At 51.2% G+C, this 26,914-nt stretch overlaps 1 protein-coding gene across 3 annotated transcripts in view; it reads right to left on the bottom strand.

The window, feature by feature from the left end:
• LOC119979068 (complement receptor type 1-like) overlaps positions 1-26,914 on the bottom strand; it is a 333,444-nt gene that overhangs the window by 126,830 nt on the left and 179,700 nt on the right. For all 3 annotated transcript variants that reach the window (XR_005463633.1, XM_038821049.1, XM_038821050.1), the window contains exon 9: positions 14,165-14,261. Coding sequence is in view for 2 of the 3 variants with exons in the window: in XM_038821049.1 (XP_038676977.1) it covers positions 14,165-14,261 (97 nt within the window). In the remaining variant the exon portion in view is untranslated. The remainder of the gene's footprint in view (positions 1-14,164; positions 14,262-26,914) is intronic.

Genomic DNA, 26,914 nt, shown 5'->3' on the forward strand with positions numbered 1-26,914 from the left:
CTCTCAAAAGTATCAACGTGACTGAGATAATCTGTTTAACTAGAGACACTTCTTTCCTTGTGTTATTGTAAATTATTATAACAAATTATGCTTTCTCAGGACAAGCTGAACCATGAATTTTGAAACTTATTTCAAGTTTTCAGAGAATTTATTTTTGAGTGCTTTCTATTTGAGAGTCTGGATAAAATTGGATTTGACTTAATACCCTTGCCATATGTTAAATTATATATTTAATATGTTGCCTATTACAAGCAAAACACCAACACATCATTCGCATTGCAAAAAAGACATTAGTAAGTTTCTTGTCTGTTCATTCATAGGATGTGGACACAAATGGCATTAGCAATTATGCCTCAAAATGGCACTCAACAAACTTTCTGATATATCCTGAGAAATGAAGACACTACATTCTGCACAATTTGAATTCAATGAAGCGACTCAAGGTAAAAATATCAAATCCAAGTCTGAATGTTTATAGAGATCATGATATAGAAAATCAAGCACAGTAGGTGAATTCAATAATTGTGAGGATTTTTTAATTTAAACACCTTTTGGGCATTGAAAATGAGAAGGGATAGAACAGTGCCATCGTGTGGTTGGTCCTGTAAGTATGCAGCAACAAGTTATGGATGTGGACATAAAAAGTTGTAATTGAAGTGAATTGTCCTAGGACCACAGAGAAACCATTTTTGGTCTCCTCATGGGACTTGTGGAGTACGATCTTTGCAGGTAGGGGGCAGCAGCCACCCAGCTGGAGCTCGTTAAAGATTGCACATAAAAGCCGGCCAAGGAGGGCCCACAGCTGTTGGTTATCCCAACAAGGACTAGATTGGGAGAGAGTTACTGTCGTGGGCCGTGTATTGTTCGTAGTTCAATAAACCCTTGTCCAACTACCAGTGGCTTCCTCAAGTTACAAAATTGGTAGCGAGAACCAAAGGAAAATCCAATCTCACTTGTGGAACCACTTAGCTGGCCCGGACAATTACTATCCCTGGAATGGACAGAAAGTTCAAATGCCACTATTTGGTAAGCTGGAAGTCTTTGATGTATGCCTGAAAGACTGGAGCCAGTACACAAGGTAAGGACTGTGCATCAATGTTCTGGCCAGGCTCTGAGTCATTGGGCTTTGAGAGGCAGCTTCAGACGATGAATGGACAAAGAGTGTGATGAGACCATCAATTCACGCGACACGTGGTTAGAAGTGAACAGTGGTTTTAATTGTCTTACAACAGAGCCTGCCTGTGATGAGATGAACTCCAGATAAACTGGCAGGCAGGCTCCGACTGCCAAGCTTTATACAACCAGTGGGGGGGGGGGGGAAGGAGTCATGGGCGGAGCCAAGGGTGGGGCCCAGTACAAACTTCCGTACATTCCCAGTATACCTCCCCCTAGGGGCAGAGCCGTGCAACTGCTCGTGTGCCGAGTTTACATGTGTGCAACATGTGTGATAACTGTGAATTATGCTATTATGATTCACCATATTCACCCCCTGTAAAAAAATCAAGTCCGGCGGGGGTGATGGTTTACAGATTGAGCCTGTCCGGTGGTCGAGTTGTTCCGGTGGTCGAGTTGTCCATTGTGATCGGCGGAGTGCCGGGGTTGCAGTTTCTTCTGGTGGCTGGATGATCACGGTCGGTTGAGGTACGATGGCAGACTCCGGGTGTGATTCTGTCCGAGCTTCGTACCCGTCTGGTTCGACTGCGGAGTGGGGGCGCTGGGAGCTTGCGAGTGCGGGCGCGTGGAACATGTGTAGCGAACTGGTAGGTGCGGGGTCGTAGGGCGCTGCGGGTTGGGTGGGATGTAGTGTGAGGGTTACCTCGGCGGTGGTAGTGGTGGGGTTTGCTCCTGCAGGCGCTAGGTCCCGGAGGGATACGGTGTCCTGACGGCTGTCAGGGAACTCTATGAAGGCGTATTGGGGGTTCGATGTAGTAGGAGCGCTTTTTCCACAAGCGGGTCAGTTTTGTGTGCCCTGACGTGCTTCCTGAGGAGCACTGGGCCCGGTGTCTTCAACCATGCCGGGAGCAAAACCCCCGTGGTAGTACCCCTGGAAAAGGTAAAGAGCCGCTCGTGAGGGGTCTGATTGGTGGCGGTACACAAGAGGGACCTAATAGCGTGGAGCGCGTCTGGGAGGACTTCTTGCCAATGGGAGATCAAGAGATTCCTGGACCGGAGGGTCAGTAGGACGGTCTTCCAGACCATCGCATTCTCCCTCTCCACCTGCCCGTTCCCCCTGGGGTTATAGCTGGTAGTCCTGCTCGAGGCGATGCTCTTGTCGAGCAGGTACTGACGCAGCTCGTCGCTCATGAAGGACGAACCCCGGTCGCTGTGTACATAGCTGGGGAAACCAAACAGGGTGAAGATACTATGCAGGGCCCTGATGACTGTGTGGGAAGTCATGTCGGGGCACGGGATAGCAAAAGGGAATCGGGAGAACTCGTCGATGACATTTAGGAAGTACACATTCCGGTTAGTCGAGGGGAGTGGCCCTTTGAAATCGATAGCGAGGCGTTAAAAGGGCCTAGAAGCCTTTATCAGGTGGGCCCTGTCTGGTCTGTAGAAATGCGGTTTGCACTCCGTGCAGATCGGGCAATCCCTGGTGACGGCTTTTACCTCCTCGGTGGAGAAAGGCAGATTTCGGGCTTTAACGTAGTGGGCGAGCCGGGTGACCCCCGGGTGGCAGAGGCCATTGTGGATGGCTTTTAAGCGGTCGCTCTGCGTGCTGGCGCACGTGCCGCGGGACAAGGCATCTGGGGGCTCGTTGAACTTCCTCGGTCGATACATAATATCGTATTTGTAGGTGGAGAGCTCGATCCTCCACCTCAGAATTTTATCATTTTTAATTTTGCCCCTTTGCGAGTTGTCAAACATGAAGGCAACCAATCTTTGGTCGGTGATGAGGGTGAACCTTCTACCTGCGAGGTAGTGCCTCCAGTGACGAATAGCCTCCACAATGGCTTGTGCTTCCTTTTCGACCGAGGAGTGTCGAAGTTCCGAAGCGGAGAGGGTTCGGGAGAAAAATGCGACTGGTCTCCCTGCCTGATTTAATGTGGCTGCAAGAGCTACCTCTGAGGCATCGCTCTCAACCTGGAAAGGGACGGATTCATCCACCGCCCGCATGGCCGCTTTGGCGATGTCCTCCTTGATGCAGTTGAAGGCTGGCGGGCCTCAACTGACAGGGGAAAAAGTGTGGCCTTAAAGAGTGGGCGGGCTTTGTCCGCATATTGAGGGACCCACTGGGCATAAAATGAAAAGAACCCCAGGCACCGTTTGAGGGCCCTGGGACAATGAGGGAGAGGGAGTTCTAAGAGGGGGTGCATACGGTCCGGGTCGGGGCCCAGGACTCCGTTTTCCATGACAAAGCCGAGGATGGCTTGTCTGGTTGTGCGGAAAACGCATTTCTCCTTGTTGTACGTGTGATTAAGCTTCTGGGCCGTCTGGAGAAATCGATTGAGGTTGGCATCGTGGTCCTGCAGGTCATAGCCGCAGATGGTGACGTTATCCAAGTACGGAAACGTGGCCCGCAGCCCATACTGGTCCACCATTCGGTCCATTGCTCGTTGGAACACCGAGACCCCATTTGTGACGCCAAAGGGAACCCGGAGGAAGTGGAGGAGGCGGCCATCGGCCTCAAACGCCATGAAGTGGCGGTCCTCCGGGCGGATTGGGAGCTGGTGGTATGCAGACTTCAGATCCACCGTGGAGAAAATCCGATATTGGGCTATCTGATTCACCATGTCTGCAATCCTGGGGAGGGGGTACGCGTCGAGGAGCGTAAACCGATTAATAGTCTGACTATAGTCGACAACCATGCGGAATTTTTCTCCAGTCTTGACGACCACCACCTGAGCTCTCCAGGGACTGTTACTGGCCTCTATGATCCCCTCACGTAGGAGCCTCCGGACCTCGGTTCGAATGAACACCCTGTCCTGTAGGCTGTACTGCCTGCTGCGAGTGGCTACGGGTTTACAGTCCGGAGTGAGATTGGCAAAGAGAGGAGGGGGTGGGGATTCGCAGAGTGGCTAGGCTGCAGATAGTGAGTGGGGGTAGAGGTCCGCCGAAGCTGAGGGTGAGACTCTTGAGATTGCACTGAAAATCGAGTCCCAGTAAGAGTAGGGCGCAGAGTTCGGGCAGGACGTATAGTTGAAAATTAGAGTAACTAATCGTTAGAGTCGCGACGGTGCATCCTTGGATGTGGACAGAGTGGGAACCCGAAGCGAGGGAGATAGTTTGCCGTGCAGGAAAAACAGGGAGCGAACAGCATCTTACCAGATCTGGGTGTACGAAGCTCTCAGTGCTCCCGGAGGCGAAAAGGCACGATGTACTGTACCCGTTGATTTGGACTGTCGTCATAGAGTTGTGGAGATGTTTTGGGCGCGATTGGTCCAGTGTGACTGCTTGGAGTTGCTGGTAGTCGGCGGCTCGGTCGGCTGTGCTGGGTGGCTCCGCGATGAGTGCCCGCTGAGGTCGCAGTCTTCAATCAAATTTTCTGAGTTTGGAGAGGATGGAGCCCAAGATGGCCGCCCCGTGGATCGCACGTGGTGGGCGGCGAGGAAGATGGCGTGCAAGATGGCGGTCCCCATGAGTCGCACGTGGTCGGCCGCGTGGTGGGGTTCCGCCAAGATGGATCGCACATGGTGGGCGGGGGCGGAGTCGGGGTATAGGCCGCAGCGTTCCGGGGCCTGCGGGCCTGCGAGTGCGGAGAGCGGTTGCTTTGTGCCGCGGGAGGGTTAGGGGCTGGGGCCTTCCTTGCTAGACACACTCTGGCGTAGTGACCTTTTCACCCGCAGCTGCTGCAGGTTGTGTTGCGGGCCGGGCAGTGCTGCCGCGGGTGCTGGGACTGGCCACAAAAGTGGCAGGCTGGGGCAGCATGGTGGCTGGGCGGCCGCACGGCGCAGGCCTGGAGCAGTCGCTGGTCGGGGGCCCATGACGGGGTCACGGAGTCCGCAGGAAACAAGGTGAGGCTACGAAACGAGACCTCCATAGTTGTAGCGAGTTCAACAGTATCTTCTAAATTTTGAGCCCCTTTCTCCAGCAGTCGCTGGCGCATGTAATTCGATCTATGGCCTGCAACAAAGACATCGTGGACAGCAAGTTCTCTATGTTCAGCAGCATTTACTGCCTAGCAATTACAGTCCCGGGATAAGGCTTTTAAGTCTCTTAGAAATCCTTCTAGCGATTTTGTGGGGTGCTGGCGGCAAGTAGTAAAAACGTGGCGTGCGTAGACGTCATTGACGGGCCTCACGTACATTTTGTCGAGTAGGGCCAGGGCCTCTGTATATGAGCCGGTACAATTTAACTGAGTAGATATACGAAGGCTCACCCTTGCGTGCAGTAGGCTGAGTTTCTGCTCCTCCGTCGTTTCTGTGGTGCTTGCTTTAGCCAGGTAGGCCTTAAAATATCAGAGCCAATGAGAAAAGATTTATTTCGCCTCTGCATCCTGTGGGTCGAGTTCCAGTCGATCAGGCTTGAGGGCTGATTCCATAGTCGTTCCTTACTGTTTCTTAAGACGATTAAATTGATGAGACCATCATTTCACGCGATACGTGGTTAGAAGTGAACAGTGGTTTTAATCGTCTTACAACAGAGCCTGCCTGTGACGAGATGAACTGGCAGGCAGGCTCCGACTGCCAAGCTTTATATAACCAGTGGGGGGTGGGGGGGGGGGGGGGTAGAGTCATGGGCGGAGCCAAGGGTGGAGCCCAGTACAAACTTCCGTACATCCCCCTAGGGGCAGAGCCGTGCAACTGCTTGTGTGCCGAGCTTACAGAGGCATGGTACAACATGTGTGATAACAGTGTGAATTAGAACATAGAACATAAAACATAGAACAGAACAGGCCCTTCGGCCCTCGATGTTGTGCCGAGCAATGATCACCCTACTCAAACCCAAATATCCACCCTATACCCATAACCCAACAACCCCACCCCCTTAACCTTACTTTTTAGGACGCTACGGGCAATTTAGCATGGCCAATCCACCTAACCCGCACATCTTTGGACTGTGGGAGGAAACCGGAGCACCCGGAGGAAACCCACGCAGACACGGGGAGGACATGCAGACTCCGCACAGACAGTGACCCAGCCGGGAACCGAACCTGGGACCATGGAGCTGTGAAGCATTTATGCTAACCACCATGCTACCGTGCTATGCTATTATGATTCACCACAGAGTGGTCCTTAGGAGACCTGTTAACTGTCAAGTCTCTCTTTGATACTGCAGTGAGGAGAACATCGGAAACATGGAGCATGATGAAATCGCTGTCATTCTTGCTAAAAGGCAGGAGAGAAGGAAAGATCAATGGAGGTGCCTTGTTCACAAAAGACAGGATCAGAACCACAAAGTGGAAGGGATAGCAGGGCTTGCTCCCCAGGCAGAGGATGAACCCCAGAGAACCATTGCTCGGAGGTTTATCACGAGACCCAGGGTGACATACCTGCCGAGAACCAGTATAGGCGAAGACTATGTATGTCCAGGGGTTTAGTTGGTCACATCTACCACTTTCTGTAGCATCTGGAGCCATAGTAACTTGAAAGACATCCACTGCCAGTGTCACTGAAGCTGACTGCAACACAATGTTTACACCAGTGGCTCCTTCCAGGTTTCCACAGGTGGAATTTTGCAAGTCTCCGGCACGCAAGTGCATCCAAGACATGGTGGACACAATCTTCATGACAGCACAGAATTTTCTGCAATTCGACCAGCACCAGGCAAGCCAGGATGCAAGATCAGTAAGATTTGTGCAGATTTCTGGTTCTCCACGGGTGCAGGGTGATATTGACTGCACTCGCATAACACTCAAGAGTTCATCGGCATCAAGCTGTGAACTATCAAGTAGTGAACTATGTGAACCGCAAGGCCTTTTACTCACTTGAGTGTTCAGCTGGTCTGTGACCACAACAAACATATCCTCCAGGTGTGTGCTCGATTGCCAGGGACTATGCAGGACTCTTGCATTCTGAGGCACTCTCAGATCCCTGACATTTTCAGGGACCATAAAGGTTGCACGTTGAGTCCTCAGAGACAAGGGTTACCCACTGAGAAGTTGGTTGACACGCGCGACGCCTGCGCGGAGGGCACAGAGTGCAACTGAGACAAGATACAATGATGCTCATGCAGCAACTCACACTTTGATGAAGCAGACCATAGGGATGCTGAAGATGGGGTTGCAGTTCCTGGACTAGTCTGATGGAGCCTTGCAATACATTCCACAAAAGGTTTGGGCATTATGGTCACTCGCTGAACTCTACAACCTGGCGTTGTGCTGCCTGAGGTGGAGGGGCATTTTTTTTCTCCAATAAGGAGGATGTAGATGGGGACGAGACTGAGGAGAATTTGTTGGCCATGAGGCATTGGCAATGTCTAAATAAGGCAGAATCTAACTCATTGCCGTTAGATTCATGGATGATGATGAGCAGATGCAATGAGGAAATCCTATTATATTCACATGGCTTCTGTGAGCATTGCTCTTCCATCTCAATTATTCATTGGGTGCAATTCTCCGACGTCGTTGTGCTCTCGCTCAAGCATAACAAGGCTGGTGAATAGTGGGAGAGGCCAAAGACGAGATACGCGCCGGGCGCCAGTTTGTGAAGCAACCGGCCCGCTCCTGTAGGCGAAATCGGAATCTTGCCATAGCATAGCGAGAAACCAATTATTACCACTTAAGCCCTATTTCCATACAATTAACGAGAGCCACTTGTCATCCAATCGCCTCCAGTCATTTACCAGCCTCCCCAGCAAGTGCTGATGCTGGCGCAGATTAGTACTCCCTTTTAAAAACATGAACCTGGCAGAAGCTGTGGCGAGCCAAGGAGGTGAGTCGCCATCTTTGCTCACAGGCAGACACCGGGGCCTCTAGGTTTGCTACCCCAGTGCTTGGCTGGGGGTGGGGGACGCATGGCAGGAGTGGGCTGCCAAAGGCGGTGGGGGGGGGATGCTGGGAGGGTAACCAGGGGGTAACCGCTTACGGCACCTCCATGCCTGGATCATGATTATCCGTTCTGGGGGCAACCCTTGTCCCTGCCTGTGCTCCACTGATCACCCATACCCCCCACTGACTACTGAGGCCTCTGGCTGCGTTGCCTCAGGCTATTGTGGAAGGGAATTGGCAATCGTGGTTAAGTGACTCTTGATCTACTTGGCTCACCTAATTTTTAAGAACTAGATCAAACAATGCATCCTTTCTTGTTGGCCTGGACACATATTACTAGAGAAAAGTTTCCTGAACACCATCTAGTCACAATGTCAATGTTCTCCTGATGCTCAGCATGCTCAGTGGTGGATAGGTGAGCTCTGGAAAGGGAACCTTACCACATGTTCAGATCACATTAAGATAGAATTGTTGGAGCTTGAGAATCATTTATTGCAGGTGCAATGATGCAATATGGAGGGGTAGTTGAGGATAATGATGAATTGCTGGTGATCAGTTTCATTGGTGGAAGAGCGCCCATAAATTAAAATCATGCAATTTCTGACAAGGAAGTACAAGGGCGAGGAGTTTTTTCTCAGTCTGGGCATGGTGAGTTTCAGTGTCAGTGAGGGCCCTTGATGCAAAAGCCACTGTTCTGCCATTCTGGATGCACACACCTCAAAGCACGTACTGAGGTGCATCTGCTGATAACACTACAGATGTTCGGACATTGAAGTATTATAACACTGCTGGTACTGAAAGCAGATCCTGGAATCTGTTGAATACACTGTTGTGGTGCTCTGGCCAGCAACAAACCACATCCCGGTGGAGAAGTTTGCACAATGGTGCAATCATTTTGCAGGAGCAAGGAATTAACTTTAATAGGTAATCTGTCATGCTGAGGGGGCACTGCAATGTATCTTTGTGATCAAGAGTGGACATTTGTTATATCGCCTTTGTCTTGTCTGGGTTTACCATCGGCAGTCAGCAAGTGGCCCAAAAAATGGACCTCACTGGCTCTGAATTTTCATTTGGCAGGGTTGAGCTCCTACAGTATTATTCTGATTCTGTCAAGGACCAAAACAGTTGTTTATCCTTCACTGTGTGCCCCCAAATTAGGATGCCATCAGCAATGATTTCATTATATTGACCTGCGGAAAACGATTCCATGGACCTTTGGAAGGCCTCACTACCAGTGGAAATGCCACAGGACATGTGCAGTAATCTGTATCTGCCTACTGGAGACATGAATGTTCTAAGCTTCGACTATTCTTCATCAAGCGGAATTTGCCAAAATCCGCTGAACACCTTGGTATTGGGCATGTCTGCTATGATCTGTTCAATTGTTTTCATTGGATATTGAGGTCTCAGAAGTGCTTTGCAAGGTGAACTGGGTCGGTACAGATTCTGACTGTGCCATCTTTCCTGACTGCAGCAACCATTGCGGAGACCCATTCCGTGGTATCATCTATGGGGGATAAAACACCCAGTCTTGTCATTCTGTCTAATTCAGCTATTACCTTCTGTTTCGTGGCAAGGGGTACTCTTCTTGGAACACAGGCAGTGGATAGTACTGAAACATACAGCCTCAAGTGATGTGTAACAGGTAACTTCTCAATAACATCAGTCAAAAAGTCTCTGTATTCAAGAATCTCTGGTGATTGTTGCCATAAAGTTTGTGTACATCCAGCCCAAGGTGGATTAGTCTTAATGCAATGCTGTCATGGAAACTCAGCAGTGGTTTAACATCCTGGTTGACCATATGGATTTGAAACTTGCCCTGTGTTCATTCCAAGATGACTATGCCTTCTGTGCATATGTCTGTCCACCATATGCAACAAGGTTTACTTTGTTGGTGGAACTGAGTGTTACAGAGAACTCAATTTTCTTCAGCAGCAGGTTCAACAAAACATTGCAGTTTTCTTCGGTATCAACTTAAACTTTTAGTTTGGCAATGTTGTGAGCAATTTTGAGCATTATGAATTTTGCGCTCTTTTCAGTGATGATGTCAAATACTTTTGCAGCACAATGTTTCCAGCAGTTCCAAGGTTTGATTTATTTTGCCATTTCTACTCAAACTTTTTCCAGTTTTCGGTGATGTTCTCATAAAAATTACGTGGGCTGATTCAACAGAGTGTTTGTGCCATCTCAGCCACTTCCTGCCACCATGGGTTGGATTCTCCATTTGGGAGAGTAAGTCCTCATGCCAGCGTGAATATGGTGGTGTTTTACGCCATGAAAACTGGTGCAAAACGGCCACCGATTCGTGTTTTGCTAGGGTAGCAGGGAGACAGCGTAGAGCTCCCAGCTCTAGCTGCCGATATGGCCCTGAGCATTGCCGGGTCTGTGGCCGCGCATGGCGGCGGCCTGCAGCGGCTGCTCCATGCTTCATGGCAGACTCAGACCGCAGACCCAGACTGCAAAAATAGTATTCCTCTTCAGCCGCTCGCGCGCCCTGGACCGTCTGCCCACAGTGTCTCCAACCCGAATGAAGCCCCCCCTGCCCGCGGATTGGCCCTCCCCCGACTGTGGTGGTGCTGGATTGGGTCCGCAGCCATCACGCTAATTTCATGATGGGGGAGATCACATTGTGGAGTGACCACTTCCTAGAATGTTTGTGACTCTCAGTTAATCCAGCCACTTCTAAAACTTCATAATTGTGAGCTTAAGCTCAAGCAACTGACAATACTTCCCACACATGCAGCTATCCAAAACAAATGATGTGCCCTAAAGCTCCCTATAGAGAACAGAATGTGCTTGCAAAAATTTAAAGCTGACCTTTCCTGATAGTCAATAAGATGACTTCTAAATCATTGTGAGAATGACCACTAAAGTACTTAACAACAAACTCTAAAAATCACTGAAGCCGACATCTAATTCACTGAGATGTGGTGGCTCTATAAAATTCTAAGAAACTGCTTCTGAAAGACTGAGATACGGAAGTGGTGGATATTTAAGATAGCTTCCCAACTTGCTGTCATTTTAAACTCTCCCACCACTTCCTCACAAACATTTACACACAACAAGTTAAAATTCACCAGTGAAAATCAGAGCTATTTTGTGCAAAGACAGGCAACTTGAGCAAAGAAAGACAGCTGTGTATATATAATTAATTGTATTCTTGTAGACAATAGCTTTTGATAACAATTGTATTACATGACTTATATGACTGGGATTTGCTGTGGATACAGAAGTATAGCACAGAAAATGCTGTTCTCTCAAAGCCCATTTTAAAATCTCAAGTGTGTGAAATGTATGGACAACAATAGCAGCTGCGCTAAAATGCAAGAAAGAGAACTTATATGCATTACTGTCAGAATGCATCTTAACCTTGCAATAGGCTTCTGCAATGAACTAGAGAAAGGTACAGCACTGGGGGGCATGGTGGCACAGTGGTTAGCACTGCTGCCTCACGGTGCCGTTAAATACCAGTTGCGATATTGTCACCGTGGCTGTCGATAAACGCCCCACCAATCGTGCCCAAAATGACAATTCAAAATTTTTCAGTTTAATCGTTCCCAAGATTTCTTTTCTCTCAGAGGTTTATAAATCTTTGGAACTCTTCTCCAAAGAGTGGCGAAGACAGGATCAATTAATAGTTCTAAGGCATAGGTGGAAGGATTCTTGACTAACAAGGAAGTTACCTGGGAGAGGCGGAATGCAGCGTTGAGCAAGCTCGAGGAGCTGACTGGTCTACTCCTGCTCCTAATTCGTATGTTCAATCACATATAGTTGGAACCTGAGGGAAGGAGACACTAAAGGAGTCCTGTTAGAGTTTCCCTTTGCAAACAATATAAATGGTCAATAAATGTTTACTCATTTGCGACAGAATGATTTCTAATCCTCTTCAGTTAAAACTTCTCAGAGCGCGGTCATGATGATAATATAAACTTCTAACCCACTCTTGTGTACAATTCAGGTCGCCACACTACCAGAAATATGTGGATGCTTTGGAGAGGGCACAGAAATGGTTCACTAGGATGGTGCCTGGTATGGAGGGCATTAGCTATGAGCGGAGGTTAAACTCGGTCTGTTCTCACTGGAACAACGGAGGTTTAGAGGCGACCTGATAGAAGTCTACAAGATTATGAGTGGCATAGACAGAGTGGATAGTCAGATACTCTTTCCCAGGGTAGGAGAGTCAAATACTTGGGGACATAGGTTTAAAGTGCTTTGGGAAAAGTTTAGAACAGATGTGCAAGGCAAGTTTTTACACAGAGGGTGGTAAATATATGGAACGCACTGCCTGGGGAGGTGGTGGGAGCAGGTACGATAGCAGCATTTAAGGGACATTTAGACAAATATATGAATCGGGTGGGAATAGGAGGATACAGATTCCGTAAGTGCAGAAGGTTTTAGTTCAGGCAGGTACCATGGAGGGCTAAAGGGCCTGTTGCTGTGCTGTATTGTTCTTTGTTCTTCTGGTCACAATATATACATGACTGGTCCAGTTAAGTTCAGAGTCAATGGTGACCCAGGGCTTTGGTAGTAGGGAATTCAGTGATTGTAACACCACTGAATGTCATGAGGAGTTCGCGCACTTGCTGGAGATGGTAAAACAAAGCGGCCACCTCTTTTAGGCTCATTCATCATGGGCGCAAATCCATAATTGCCACTAACTCTCGTGAGAGGCCAAAAATGGGATTTGAATATTTGAGAACTCAGAACGCAATGTTCCTGGGCCCTTCGCACTGACGTAATCAGATTCATGCCCAGGGACGTGAACAAGATGATCGTAAATTTGAATTCATTTACAAATGCTTAAACAGCTTAACATGATTGCTTCAAGGAACAACAGATGTTCCCCCCATCGGTGTAATGTCACGCCAGCGGGTATCACTACTGGGGTCAGATTCTCCAACTTTAAGGCCTTGTCCGGATGTGACGTTTTATATGGGTAAAGCGGCGCCGCCCCCTCACCGATCCTCCGACTGGTGAGGGGTTAGCAGCTGCGCCACATAAAATGCCCAGCCTCCACTAAATAAACGGCCGGAGAATTGCCAGGTTCGTGGTCACGCATACGCACGCCAACAACCTGCAGCGGTTGTGCTGGACAACATGGCGCTGATTGTGCCCGACCCATCCTGCCAGATAGCGTACCCCCTGGCCACCCCCCACCTGCCCCCCGGTCCTCGCGGAAGCTGCCCCGGACAGCAGTATGGCTCCCGCACGACTGTGGTGGCGCTGGACAATCCGCATCCTCCATGCCGGATACCCACATGGCTGGGACCACACGTCCCCCGCGCCTTCGTAAACTCGGCCCATCGGGGGTGGAGTATCGGGGGAGGGCCTTCAGTTGACGTCCTGAGGCTGTCCCAACAGCATGCGGCGCGCGCCACAATGATGCCGTTTCAGAGAGCATGCAAAAACAGGTGCTTCCCCCGATTCCATGGTTAAAAGGGATTCTCCGCCCGATCGCTGATTACAAAATCAACGTCAGGAAACGGAAAATCTCGCCCCTGTTTCCAAAATCAGAAACCAGTGTGATGAGCATGCCGGTGGCTCAGAGGTGAACGTAACCCCCGAGTGGTGAGGGACATAGCTGGACAGTGCCATACCAGATTAACACTACCATGGGTTGGGGCATTAGGAGGGATTCCCATTATGTTACGGGGGGTGGCAACAATGGCAATGATGTGAGGGGGAAGGGGAGCTCCGATATCGACGATGGTGGAACGGTGGAGCCGTCAATTTCTCTTTGAGAACGATGCATCCTTTTTAAAGGGTGCCCCGATCTCAGAGCCAGGCTTGCCTGCACCTTTAGACCCTGTCCCTCAAAAATGACAGCGCAAAACACACTACCCTGCTTTTTTCTGACAGAGTGTCAGAAGACTGGTGAAAAGCTGCCAGTTTCGCTGGGGAGAAACACACCAGTTTTCAGTTAGAAACCAACACCTCGCCATTTTTTGAGAAAATTCCACCCAACATGTTGTCCAGGTCTTCCTGCATGTAGACATAGACTGCTTCATTATCGAACAAACCAAAATTTATCACTAATTGAGCAAACAATTATTTTTGGAGGGGTGGATGCAAGGAAATCAATAAAACTCTTTACTTTGACAGTTGGCATTTCACTCAGAGGTAACAGGACTCAGTATCATCAGGGATGTAAAGAAAAAGTAAGTGGTCATATTTCTAGGCAGATTCATTGTTTTACCAGCATAGAAATACTTTGCCTGCACTTTAATAAGTAAAGGAAAATAACTTTACCAATATCAATCTATACGTGATCTATGTACTGCATTGAATACTCACCCAACATGACAATAATAAGTAGCACGACGGTTTAAAGTGCTATCTGGTACCTCAAAATACCCATTTAGAATCTCTCCGGGGTTACCGCAGTCTTTTGCTAGACAGTGAAAAAACAAATGGGAAATAGTTAGGATGATACTGGCATGATCCAGCTCATGTAAAAAATGGACAGCTCATGTGTTTCTAAATGGATAGATGCTACACCTCCAGAGTACAATTGTGTATGAACCAATTCCGACAACATTTTTCCCCTAAAATGTTTTGCTTCAAAATAAATCAATCATTCTGAGTTTATTGAAAAAAGCCTGGTTAAAGTCTCTTTTAACTTGGGTTTAATAGTAGCTAAGATAAATAATTGGCCATTTTGGTGACTATATTAAACTTTTAAACTAATGGTGCGACCTGCAAAGTGGTGGGGTTATATAAACTGTACACTCCTCCAATTTGCTCGTAACATAAATAATCTCTGAATTTATTCAATTTTTAAATTTAGTACAAAAAGTCTTTCCAGCATAGATGTTTGAAAACATAATCATGTCCCAATCAGTTATTGGTTTATATTATTGAAGATTTGGCTCAATGCAAAAACCCTCTCTTCCCACACCTCACACATGAGGCCATCTGTTTCTTATTCCGTCTTTGTTGCAATCTCTCTCCCAGTTATAGTATATGATGTTACGACACCCTGGGCTAGTGCACGATCAATTCCAGCCCCACTTGACCCAGAGTCGCAACACAACTCAGAATATCCAGCGGGATTCTCCCGCAACTGGCCGGATGGCCCGACGCCGGCGCCAAGAGGGCATGAACCATTCCGGCATCGGACCGACCAGAAGGTGCAGAATCCTCTGGACTTCCGGGGGCTAGGCCGGCGCTGGAGGGGTTGGCCAACCTGCGCCAAAAGGCCGGTGCGAGTTGGCGCATGCCCAGAACCGCTGGCGTGGTTCTGCACATGCACAGACCGGCCTGCATGTTTCCTGCGCATGCGCAAGGGGGTTATTCTTCGTGCCACCCATGCCAGAGTCCTGCAGAGGCCGGCGCGGAAGGAAAGAGTGCCCCCATGGCACAGGCCCGCCCACAGATCGGTGAGCCCCAATTTAAGAATTGCCTACCCAGGTTGAAGAAAGAGTGAAGACTGCTAGACAAGCAGCAATTATAGCTGACGATTATGAGCTAATCCATAAAGTTAAACCTTTGTTCATCAACTCCGTAATTTTGAAAAGGATAGGAATTGGGAGAGTGAAAGTAAGGCAGGTAGCCAAGATAAAGGAATGGATAACTGAGAATTCTCCGCAATCTCCTCCTCAGACTGGGAAGGAAGGTAATGAGGGTGAAGGTGAGATACCCTAGGTGTTAACATTGTAACAAGATGGGACATGTTTGTTCGGCTTGTTGGAAGTTGCGAGAATAGCCCATTGAACTTGTTGGCGTTCAAAAGGAGGATTTTGAAAAGGGAACAGAAGTGGAGAATACCACAGGACAGGCTGTAGCTTTGATGGAACTTAGGAGACCAGGGGTAAATACTGCTGTAGGAGCAGGTAGGATGAATGAAGTAGATGAGAAATATACAGGGTTTTTGTCTAAAGGGAAGATTACCCCATTTTCCTCAACTAATGTAGCCAAAACCATAACTATCTTAACGGACTCAGGTACTATTCAAACTCTCTTACTGGAGAAGGATTTGGTTTTCCCTTCAGAGAGTTCAAGGAAAGATCAGTGGCGGAATTCTCCAACCCCCAGGGGGTCGGAGAATCGCCCGGGGCCGGCGTCAATCCCGCCCCCGCCGTGGCCTGAATTCTCCACCACCCAGGAATCGGCGGGGTGGGAATCACACCGGTCAGCGGGGACCCCGCGGCAATTCTCCGGCCCGCGATGAGCCGAAGTCCCGCTGCTGACAGGCCTTTCCCGCCGGCGGGAATCAAAGCACGTCTGGTGCCAGCGGGATTGGCAGCGCGGGCGGGCGCCGGGGTCCTGGGGGGGGCATCGGCCGATCTGGCCCCGAGGGGTGCCCCCATGGTGGCCTGGCCCGAGATTGGGGCCCACCGGTCGGCGGGCGGGCCTGTGCCATGGGGGCACTCTTTTTCTTCCGCCCCGTCATGGCATTTACCATGGCGGGGGCGGAAAAGACCCCCTCCCCTGCGCATGCGCCGGTATGACGTCAGCAGTTGCTGACGTCATATCGGCGCATGCGCGGACTTCCACCGGCCTTTCGGGCCCTGGCTGGCGGGGCGCCAAAGGCCGTTCACGCCGGCCGGCGGAGCGTGAGCCACTCCACCGCGGGCCTAGCCCCTAAAGGTGCGGAGAATTCCGCACCTTTGGGGAGGCCCGACGCCGGAGTGGTTTACGCCACTCTGTCCCGCCGGGTAGGGGAGAGTCCCGGCCCAGGTGTAACTGAATGGGATAGGTGGAGATTATATCCCGGTTCCATTGAGTAAAGTACAATTGAGCTGATTTAGTTTCAGGTCCAGTAGTTGTCTGAGTGGGTAAGAAAATTCCCAGTGGTTGGAGTAGGCTTACTTTTGGAGAATGATTTGGCAGGAGTGAACGTTGTAGCTTCACCCATCATTACAGAGAGTCTGAGGGAAGTACTGAAGATAACGCATGAGATACCAATGGCAGGACATATGTGGAATAGGAAAACGCATTGGACATAAAATGACTCAAATAAAGGAATGTTGAAAGACATTAATCACACATCAAATGACAATGGCAGTGAATTTAATTCTGCTGATGCAGATGAAATAATCTCTACGAGAATGATTCCTCACAAAAGATTGTCAAAGATAAAACCTCGTAGAAAATTAGATTTTGAGAACTCTGGAGGAGTGCGATGCTAATAGTATTAGCAGCGATGAAGACTCAGATAAGAATTCTGAATCCGATTTAGATTCTTATTGTGAAGAACTGATAAACAATTTCTACCAAATAGACCCTGTCATTAACTGATCTTGCAGGTAATTCTTCCAAATCTAGGAAAGCCAGCAAATCGGAAGAAGAAAGTAAATTAGACTTTTCCAAAAGTAATTTGTTGCAGCCCCTTGCAGTAAACCCTATTGGCATTTATTTGAGGTGCAAATATTTCCTGCAGCATTCCTGTTTTGAAGGAAAATATACATGGCATCAGCTATTCAGGATAAGGACAGCAATGACTGGGAAGTAAGTGAGCCACCAATAATTGCTTTGACCCTTTGACACATGTAGCACCCCTCCCGCCCACACCACCCGCACCACTCCCACCCGCGGTTCAACCATTCATAGAACAATACAGCATGATACAGGCCCTTTTGCCAAGATGTTGTGCCGACCATTTATTCTAATCTAAGATCAACCTAACCTACACCCCTTCAATTTACTGTTGTCCATGTGCCTGTCCAAGAGTTGCTTAAATGGTCCTAATGACTCTGACTCCACCACTTCTGCTGGCAGTGCATTCCACACACCCATCACTCTGTGTAAAGAACCTACCTCTGACATCTCCCCTATACCTTCCTTTAATCACCTTAAAATGATGTCCCCCTGTGACAGCCATTATCGCCCTGGGGAGAAGTCTCTGGCTATCCACTCTACCCATGCCTCTCATGACCTTGTGCACCTCTATCAAGTCACCTCACTTCGTTCTTCGCTCCAGTGAGAAAAGCCCTAGCTTCCTCAACCTTTCTTCGCAGTTGTACAACTGTGACTACAGCTCTGTTACTTCTGCACCTTTCCAAGATCTGCTGCCCAATCTGTTCCTTCATCTCTCTGCTGCTATTAGAGGGTCTATAGAAAACTCCCAATAAAGTGACTGATCCTTTCTTGTTTCTGACGTCCACCCATACGGATTCAGTAGACAAACTCTCTTTGACTGCCTCCTTTTCTGAAGCTGTGATGCACTGATGCACGATCAATTGCACAAAGACTTGAGTTGGATACAACTGAGGCTTTATTGCTCTAAGATGTGTGGCCTCTCACAGCAGCGGGCGAAATGGCTGCAGCATGGAGGACACACATATTTATACGCAGGGAGTACCAACGTACCTGTAGTACAGGTCCTACCATACATCCTCTAATAGAGGTGCAACAATAGAGGTGCATACAATGTTTACCACATGCATTCTCTAATTAACAATGCCATTTCCCCTGCTCTTTTACCTCCCTCCCTTTTCTTGTTAAAACATCTGAACCCCGAAACATCTAACAACCATTCCTGCCCCTGTGAAATCCATGTCTCCGTAATGGCCGCAACATTGTAGATCCAAGTACTGATCCATGCTTGAAGTTCATCTCCCTTATTCCTAACACTCCTTATATTGAAACAGACACACTTTAACCCATTCCACTAAGTGCAACTTTGCCCTATCAATTGTCTATCCTTCCTCACAGACTCGCTGCATACTATTTCTGCCCATTCAACAGCTACCCTATCCTCTGATCTGTAACTCTGGTTCCCATCCCCCTGCCAAACTAGTTTAAACCGTCCTGAAGAGCTTTAGGAAACCTCCCGCCCAGGATATTGGTGCCACTCCAGTTTAGGTGCAACCCGTCCTTCATGTACAGGTCCCATCTTCCCCAGAATCCAATTCCAATTATCCCAATGATCAACATATCTGAAGCCTCTGCTCCTGCACCAGCCCTGTAGTCACCTGTTCAGCTGCACTCGCTCTCTGTTCCTTGCCTCACTAGCACGTGGCACCAGTAGCAATCCTGAGTTTACTACTCAGCTCATCCTGCTCTTTAGCTTCCAACCTAACTTCCTAAAATCACTTTAGATCCTCATCCCTTTTCTTAGCTATGTCATTGGTCCCAATATGCACCACAACTTCTGGTTGCTTCCTCTCCCCCTTAAGAAGCCTGTAGACTTGATCCAAGACATCCCTGATCCTGGCACCCGGGAGGCAACATACCATCCGGGAGTCTCATTCGCGGCCACATAATCTCCTATCCATTGAGTCTCCTATCACTATTGATTTTCTATTCTATTCCATGCTGCCTGTCTAAACTAAAATCTTCTACACTTCCGGGGTCCGTAACCCTCTATTCCCATCCTATTCATGTATTTGTCACGATGCCCCTTAAACGTTGTGGTGATAACCACTGTCGATATGCATACTTGCAGTAGGGGGATGTATGGCTGTACCTGTAATACAGGTTCCTCCGGTAAGCCCCTGTTGGCTAGCTCTACCCACAGGGAGCTTGTGTATAAATATGCGTGTGAGTCACTCAGACTCTAGTCTTCAGTTGCAGCCGGAGGAATAGCATCACACAGCATTAAAGCCCCGATTGAACTTGTCTCTCGTCTTTGAGCATAATTGTTAGCGCCACAATTTATTGCTGTGTGATTTTCCGTACACCATGGACATCAGAATCAAGCCTGACCGTCTGCAGCTGGATCCGCAGTCGCCTCACACCAGGAAAGACTTTGTTCACTGGCTTGCCGTTTTCGAGGCCTACATCTCTTCAGCGGACCCTCCCCCGACGGAGGATCAGAAAAAGCAAATCCTGTACTCGAGACTTACCTCCACTGTCTTTCCGCTAATTTGAGATGCGACTGACTACACCAGAGCTATGGAACTGCTCAAGGAGAACTATGCACAGTCGACGAAAACCCTGTTTGCGAGGCATCAACTCTCCACTCGCGTCCAGCTGCCGGGTGAGTCGATTGAGGACTTCTGGAGGGCCCTTATACCTCTGGTACGAGGCTGCGATTGCCGGGCCCTCACAGCTAAGGAACACTCTGACTTACGCATGCGCGATGCCTTTGTCACAGGCATTGCATCGGACCCCATCCGGCAACGACTGCTGGAAGGGGCCGCCCTCGACCTCGCTGCCAGAAAGACTCTGGCGCTTTCCATGACGGCCGCCTCCCGTAGTGCGCGAACTTACTCCGCTTGCCGCTCGGCCCACCCGTCCTACCCCTCGTGGACCCCGCAATCGGCCCCCCAGGCTCACCTGTCCTACCCCTCGTGGACCCCGCAACCGCCCCCCCCCCCAGCAGCCGCCCCAGCGCACTACGCTTGCGCTGCTCGCCGCACCGCACTCCCTGGGGGTCCCCACTGTTACTTCTGCAGTCAGCAGTAGCACCCCCGCCAAGCTGCCCTGCCCACACCGTGACTGCCAAGCTTGTGGCAAGAAAGGCACTTTGCAGCGATGTGTCAGTCCCGGACGGTTGCCGCTATCGTGCCCCCATTCCCCTCGCCTCAGCCGATCGCACAATGTGCCAGCGCACAAGTGAACCAGCTCCGTGCCTTGCACAAGAGCCTTTGCCATCCGGAGGTCACTCGCTTGTACCATCTAATCAAAGCCCGCAATCTGCCCTACTCCGTCGAGGAAGTACGGACAGTCACCAGAGACTGTCAGATCTGTGCCGAGTGCAAGCCGCACTTCTACCGGCCAGATCGCGCGTGCCTGGTGAAAGCATCCCGCCCCTTTGAACGCCTCAGCGTGGACTTCAAAGGGCCCCTCCCCTCCACCGACCGCAACACCTACATCCTTAGTGTGGTCGATGAATTTTCTAGGTTCCCCTTCGCCATCCCATGCCCGGATATGACGTCTGCCACCGTCATCAAGGCCCTGGATTCCATTTTCGCCCTGTTCGGTTTCCCCGACTACATCCACAGTGACAGGGGATCCTCGTTCATGAGTGAGGAGCTGCGTCATTTCCTGCTCAGCAGGGGTATCGCCTCCAGCAGGACGACCAGCTACAACCCCCGGGGAAATGGGCAGGTAGAGAGGGAGAACGGGACGTCTAGCTGGCCCTACGGTCCAGGAACGTCCCAGCCGCTCGCTGGCAGCAGGTCCTCCCTGACGCGCTCCATTCCATTCGGTCACTACTGTGCACCGCAACTAACAGTACACCCCATGAACGTGTTTTTGTCTTCCCTAGGAAGTCTACATCCGGGGTGTTGCTCCCGACGTGGCTCACGACTCCGGGCCCAGTCCTTCTCCATAGGCATGTCCGGCACCACAAGGCAGAACCCCTGATGGACAAAGTACGCCTTCTCCACGCCAACCCTGACGGCCGCCAGGACACAGTCTCGCTCCGGGACCTGGCTCCCTCAGGTGCCGATCCCATGCCCTCGCCCCTTTTTCCCCCCGCGCCACCCTCTTTTTCCCCTGCGCCCCCCTATTCGTCCCCACCAGGTCCATCCCTCGTCCCCCTGCCCACACTGGAGGACACGGAAGATTTCGGCTCGCTCTCGGAGTCATCCCGCCAGCAGCCAGCACCAACACCGCCAGCACCTGCACCAACGTCGCCACCACAGCTACGCCGATCACAGCGGAACATTCGGCTGAACGTGTAACCTGCTGACCGGATGGACTCTTGGTTTTCTTTGTTTGGACCCTGTTGTAAATATTTCATCCTTTGTATCATAGTTATACGTCACCCCTGGCGGACTCATTTTTTACAGGGGGTGAATGTGGTGATAACCACTGTAGATATGCATACTTGCAGTCGGGGTATGTATGGCTGTACCTGTAATACAGGTTCCTCCGGTATGCCCCTGCTGGCTAGCTCCGCCCACAGGGAGCTTGTGTATAAATATGCGTGTGAGTCACTCAGACTCTAGTCTTCAGTTGCAGCTGGAGGAATAGCATCACACAGCAAGAAAGCCTCGATTGAACTTGTCTCTCGTCTTTGAGTATAATTGTTAGCGCCACAAACGTCACTATCGTCCCGGCTTCCACCACCTCCTCCAGCAGCGAGTTCCAGGCACCCACTACCCTCTGTATAAAAAACTTACCTCATACATCTCCTCTAAACCTTGCCCCTCGCACCTTAAATCCATGCCCCCTAGTAATTGACCCCTCTACCCTGGGAAAAAGTATCTGACTATTCACTCTGTCCATGCCCAGACTATCCACTCAGTTCTCTGCTTTGGTCTGTGGCTTCCGGATAGGCATTATCAGCCATGACCACAACGGATAATGCCTGTCACCGAGGAGACTTCCACCTCGTGAGTGAGGGCCTTGAATGTTTTGTGAACCGTCGAGTGTGCCAGGACAAAGGCCCGTCATGCACGCTGCCCGTGTGGTCTAACACCAGTGGCACGTTCATCTAGTAGAACCCTTTTTCGTTCATGAAGGGCACCTCCTCATGCGCCAGTGTGACCTGGGGCACTCCAGTGATGGCGGCGAAGCTTGCTGCCTGGTGTGCTGGTCCATTTTCAGATTGATGTATTGCGCTGCCTGGGCATACAGGGCCTCCGTAACGGCACGCATAAACCTGTGCATGGAGGTCTGGGAGATCCCAGACAGGTCCCTATTTGGCACCTGGAAGGACCCCATGGCAATAAAGTTCAGGGCGACTGTCACCTTGAGAGCCACCGGGAGCGGGTGTCCCCACCATACCCCCACTGCTCCAGGTGTGTCATGATGTGGCAGGGGTGTTGCACTGTTTCCGTGCTAAGCCGGACTCTTCGGCGATACGCCCAACCCGGCAGGTCCTCAAAAGGCAGGTGCTGCCGATACACACAAGGCCTGATGCAGGGCCTCCTTCCCTCCTCTTCCTTGGCCTGTTATTACTGGCTGGCTCCTGCTCCACTGCGGCATGCTCCTGCTCTGCAGGGTCCTCCCCAAGCAATTCCTGCCCATACTCAGTGCATCCTCCAGGGCTGCGGCAGCCAGGCAGATGCCAACCATACCTGGTTGGATACCGATACCGACTGCATGGAGGGGAAGGGCAGACTTATTAGAGTGGTAATTACAGGTCCAAATGGTGGCTCTGGCCTGCATCTCAGCCCCTGGCATCACATGCCGCCCTCCCCCTCCCTCCCCAGCCCCGGCCGTTCCCTCTGATACTTTGCCCTCTGCACCGCACCTCCTGGACCTGTCGGTGCCTGGCACCGGGGAGCTTCCAACTCTAGCACCCGTCCCTGCCAGCAGGGGTACACATGGCTGGAGCTAGCTATGCCAGCAGTACGCTCTGCTGCCCCTGTCCTTCACACTGCTGTGAGGCTTACTGTGGGTGTGTTCTTTGGGAGAGCCGTGTGATACCCCCCGCTAGCAGGATAGCACCCAATTGTGGGTGGGGAGCAGGATCTCTGGGCTCCTAGGGTGGTGGCATTGGAGAGGGGGCACCCATATGGCCTGTGCTTTGTACAGCAAGATGGTTGGCTTGCAGGCCGCGGTTGTGATGGTCAGTGCCCGGACACGTCTGTCCTGGGGGGGGGGGGCTGACACCACAGCCCATCCTCTGGTGGTCCACGCTATTCCCCGGCCGATGTCCCTCCCAGACAGTGGCACAATTGTCAGCCCACAGTTGCACCTTTTGGAACATGTCTTACCTATTCTATTCCCCTCAGTAGCCACAGCGCCTGTTTTCCAATTTTCAGTACCACAAATGAACCTTGCCAGTGGTAATTCCACCTGGCAAAGGCGAAGCATCGTGGAAGGCCCAGAGATTCTCAGGTAGGGCCTGTTAATGATATGCCAATGACCTTTATTGTACAATCTGCATGTCCACGGCAGCGTGCAGCGAGGAATGCCTTCATGCCGCTATTGAGACACCGGAACATGACATTCTGTTGGGAGTCCAGCGCCGGCCTCAATTCTCGGCTGAAGCTTGATCACCCGGCTTTAGCTGCCGATAAGGCCCAGAGAATTGGGGCACATGTGCACGGCGCCAGCCTGCAGCGGCCGTGCCATACAACATGGCGCTGGCCGCGCATGGACCGAGCATCAGACCACCGCCCCAACAGTGCCCCAGCCCCTGACATAGTCCTGTCTGCCCGTAGATCGGCCTTCCCATGACTGTGGAGGCAATAGACTGAGTCCACAGCTGCCACACCAAGTTCCCGACGGGTGAAACCATGGGAGACCCACGGCGTTGGGAACTAGGCCAGTCGGGGGCGGATCATCGGGGGGGGGGGGGCAGCTCGGTAGCATGGTGGTTAGCATAAATGCTTCACAGCTCCAGGGTCCCAGGTTCGATTCCCGGCTGGGTCACTGTCTGTGTGGAGTCTGCACGTCCTCCCCGTGTGTGCGTGGGTTTCCTCCGGGTGCTCCGGTTTCCTCCCACAGTCCAAAGATGTGCGGGTTAGGTGGATTGGCCATGCTAAATTGCCCGTAGTGTCCTAAAGGTTAAGAGGGGGGGGTTGTTGGGTTACGGGTATAGGGTGGATACGTGGGTTTGAGTAGGGTGATCATGGCTCGGCACAACATCGAGGGCCTGTTCTGTGCTGTACTGTTGTATGTTCTATGTTCTACGTTCTCTTCAAACTTTCCTTTTGATGTGACCATCAATTCACTCAAGACACGAGAGAAAGTAAACTGTGGCTTTAATAGACTTACAGCTGAGCCTGCCTGCGACCATAAGAACTGAGGGCAGACTCACAAGACCGCAGCACTTTATATTTCCGGTAGTGGGGGGGGCCGTGGACGGAGCCATGGGCGGAGCCAAAGGCAGAGCCCTGTACAAGCTCCTCATCTCCCCCTGTGGGCAGAGCCGCGCAACGGCTCACAGACGGAGCCCACAGGGACACAGTGATAAACAGTGTGAATTATGCATTATACATTCACCACATTCACCTCCTGTAATAAAAATCAAGTCCGGCGGGGGTGACGGGTCTACAGATTGAGCCGGTCCGGTGGCCAAGTCGTCCGCTGGGATCGGCGGAGCACTGGGGTTACAGCCGCTTCGGATGGCTGTGTGCTGACGGGCGGTGTGGATCTGAGGGTGAACCATGGTGGTTCGTTCAGAGCTTCGTTCCTGACCGGTGCGACGGGCGAAGGGGGGCACAGGAAACCTGCAGGCGTGGGGGCGCAGGACGTGGGGGGTCGGGTGGGGTGTAGTGTGAGGGGTACCTCGGCGGTGGTGGTGGTGGTGGATCCTGCAGGCGCCAGGTCCCAGAGGGAAACGGTGTCCTGATGGCCGTCGGGGTTTTCTATAAAGGCGTAGTGTGGGTTCAGGTGTAGCAGTAGTACCTTCTCTACCAGTTGGTCCGTTTTATGTGTCCGGACGTGCTTCCGAAGGAGAACCGGGCCCGGTGTCCTCAACCAAGATGGGAGCGAAGCCCCCGTGGTAGTGCCCTTAGGGAAAACAAATAATCGCTCGTGAGGGGTCTGATTAGTGGCCGTACACAGGACGGACCCAATTTCATGGAACGCGTCGGGGAGTACCTCCTGCCAGTGGGAGGTTGGGAGATTCCTAGACCATAGGGTCAGTAGGACGGTCTTCCAGACCGTCGCGTTCTCCCTCTCCACCTGCCCGTTCCACCTGGGGTTATAGCTGGCAGTCCTGGTCGAGGCGATGCCCTTGTCGAGCAGGTACTGACGCAGCTCGTCGCTCATGAAGGACGAACCCCTGTCTTGGTGGACGCAGCTGGGGAAACCGAACAGGGTGAAGACACTGTGCAGGGCTCTGATGACTGTATGGGAGGTCATATCGGGGCAAGGGATAGCAAATGGAAAACGGGAGAATTCGTCTGTGACGTTGAGGAAGTACACATTACGATTGGTCGAGGGGAGGGGCCCTTTGAAATCGATGCTCAGGCATTCAAAGAGCCGGGAAGCCTTTACCAGGTGGGCCTTATCTGGTCTATAGAAGTGTGGTTTGCACTCCGCGCAGATCGGGAAATTCCTGGTGATGGCTTTTACCTCCTCGGTGGAGAAAGGCAGATTTCGGGCTTTGATGTAGTGGGCGAGCCAAGTGACCCCCGGGTGGCAGAGATCATTGCGGATAGCCTGTAATCGGTCATCTTGCGCGCTGGCGCATGTGCCGCGGGACAGGGCATCTGGGGGCTCCTTGAGCTTCCCCGGCCGATATATGATGTCATAATTATAGGTGGAGAGTTCGATCCTCCACCTCAAGATTTTATCGTTTTTTATTTTCCCCGTTGCGAGTTGTCGAACATGAAGGCAAGCGATCTCTGGTCGGTGATGAGGGTGAACCTCCTACCTGCGAGGTAGCGTCTCCAGTGCCGTACGGCTTCCACATGGCTTGAGCTTCTTTTTCGACTGCGGAGTGTCGAAGTTCTGAAGCGGAGACGGTCCGGGAGAAGAAAGCTACTGGTCTCCCTGCCTGGTTCAGAGTGGCAGCAAGAGCGATCTCTGAGGCGTCGCTCTCCACCTGAAAGGGGACGGATTCATCCACCGCCCACATGGCGGCTTTGGCGATGTCCTCCTTGATGAATTGATGGCCTGGTGGGCCTCGGCTGACAGTGGGAAGAGTGAGGTCTTAAATAGTGGGCGGGCTTTGTCTGCATACTGGGGGACCCACTGGGCATAATAAGAGAAACATCCAAGGTACCTCTTGAGGGCACTGGAACAATGAGGGAGAAGGAGTTGTAAGAGGGGGCGCATTCGGTCTGGGTCAGGCCCCAGGACCCCGTTTTCCACGACATAGCCAAGAATGGCTAGTCTGGTTGTGCGGAAAACGCATTTCTCCTTATTGTATGTGAGGTTGAGTTTCTGGGCGGTTTGGAAAAATCGGTGGAGGTTGGCGTCGTGGTCCTGCTGGTCATGGCCGCACATGGTGACGTTATCCAATACGGAAACGTGGCCCGCAGCCCGTACTAGTCCACCGTTCAGTCCATTGCCCATTGGAACACCGAGACCCCATTCGTGACGCCAAAGGGAACCTGCAGGAAATGGAAGAGGCGGCCATCTGCCTCGAACGCCGTGTAGTGGCGATCCTCCGGGCAGATTGAGAACTGATGGTATGCAGACTTCAGATCCACCGTGGAGAAGATGCGTACTGGGCGATCTGGTTGACCATGTCTGCAATTCGGGGAAGTGGGTATGCACCGAGGTGTGAGAACCAGTTAATGGTCT

Source organism: Scyliorhinus canicula, chromosome 15, assembly GCF_902713615.1.
Source record: "Scyliorhinus canicula chromosome 15, sScyCan1.1, whole genome shotgun sequence".
Taxonomy (NCBI): domain Eukaryota; kingdom Metazoa; phylum Chordata; class Chondrichthyes; order Carcharhiniformes; family Scyliorhinidae; genus Scyliorhinus; species Scyliorhinus canicula.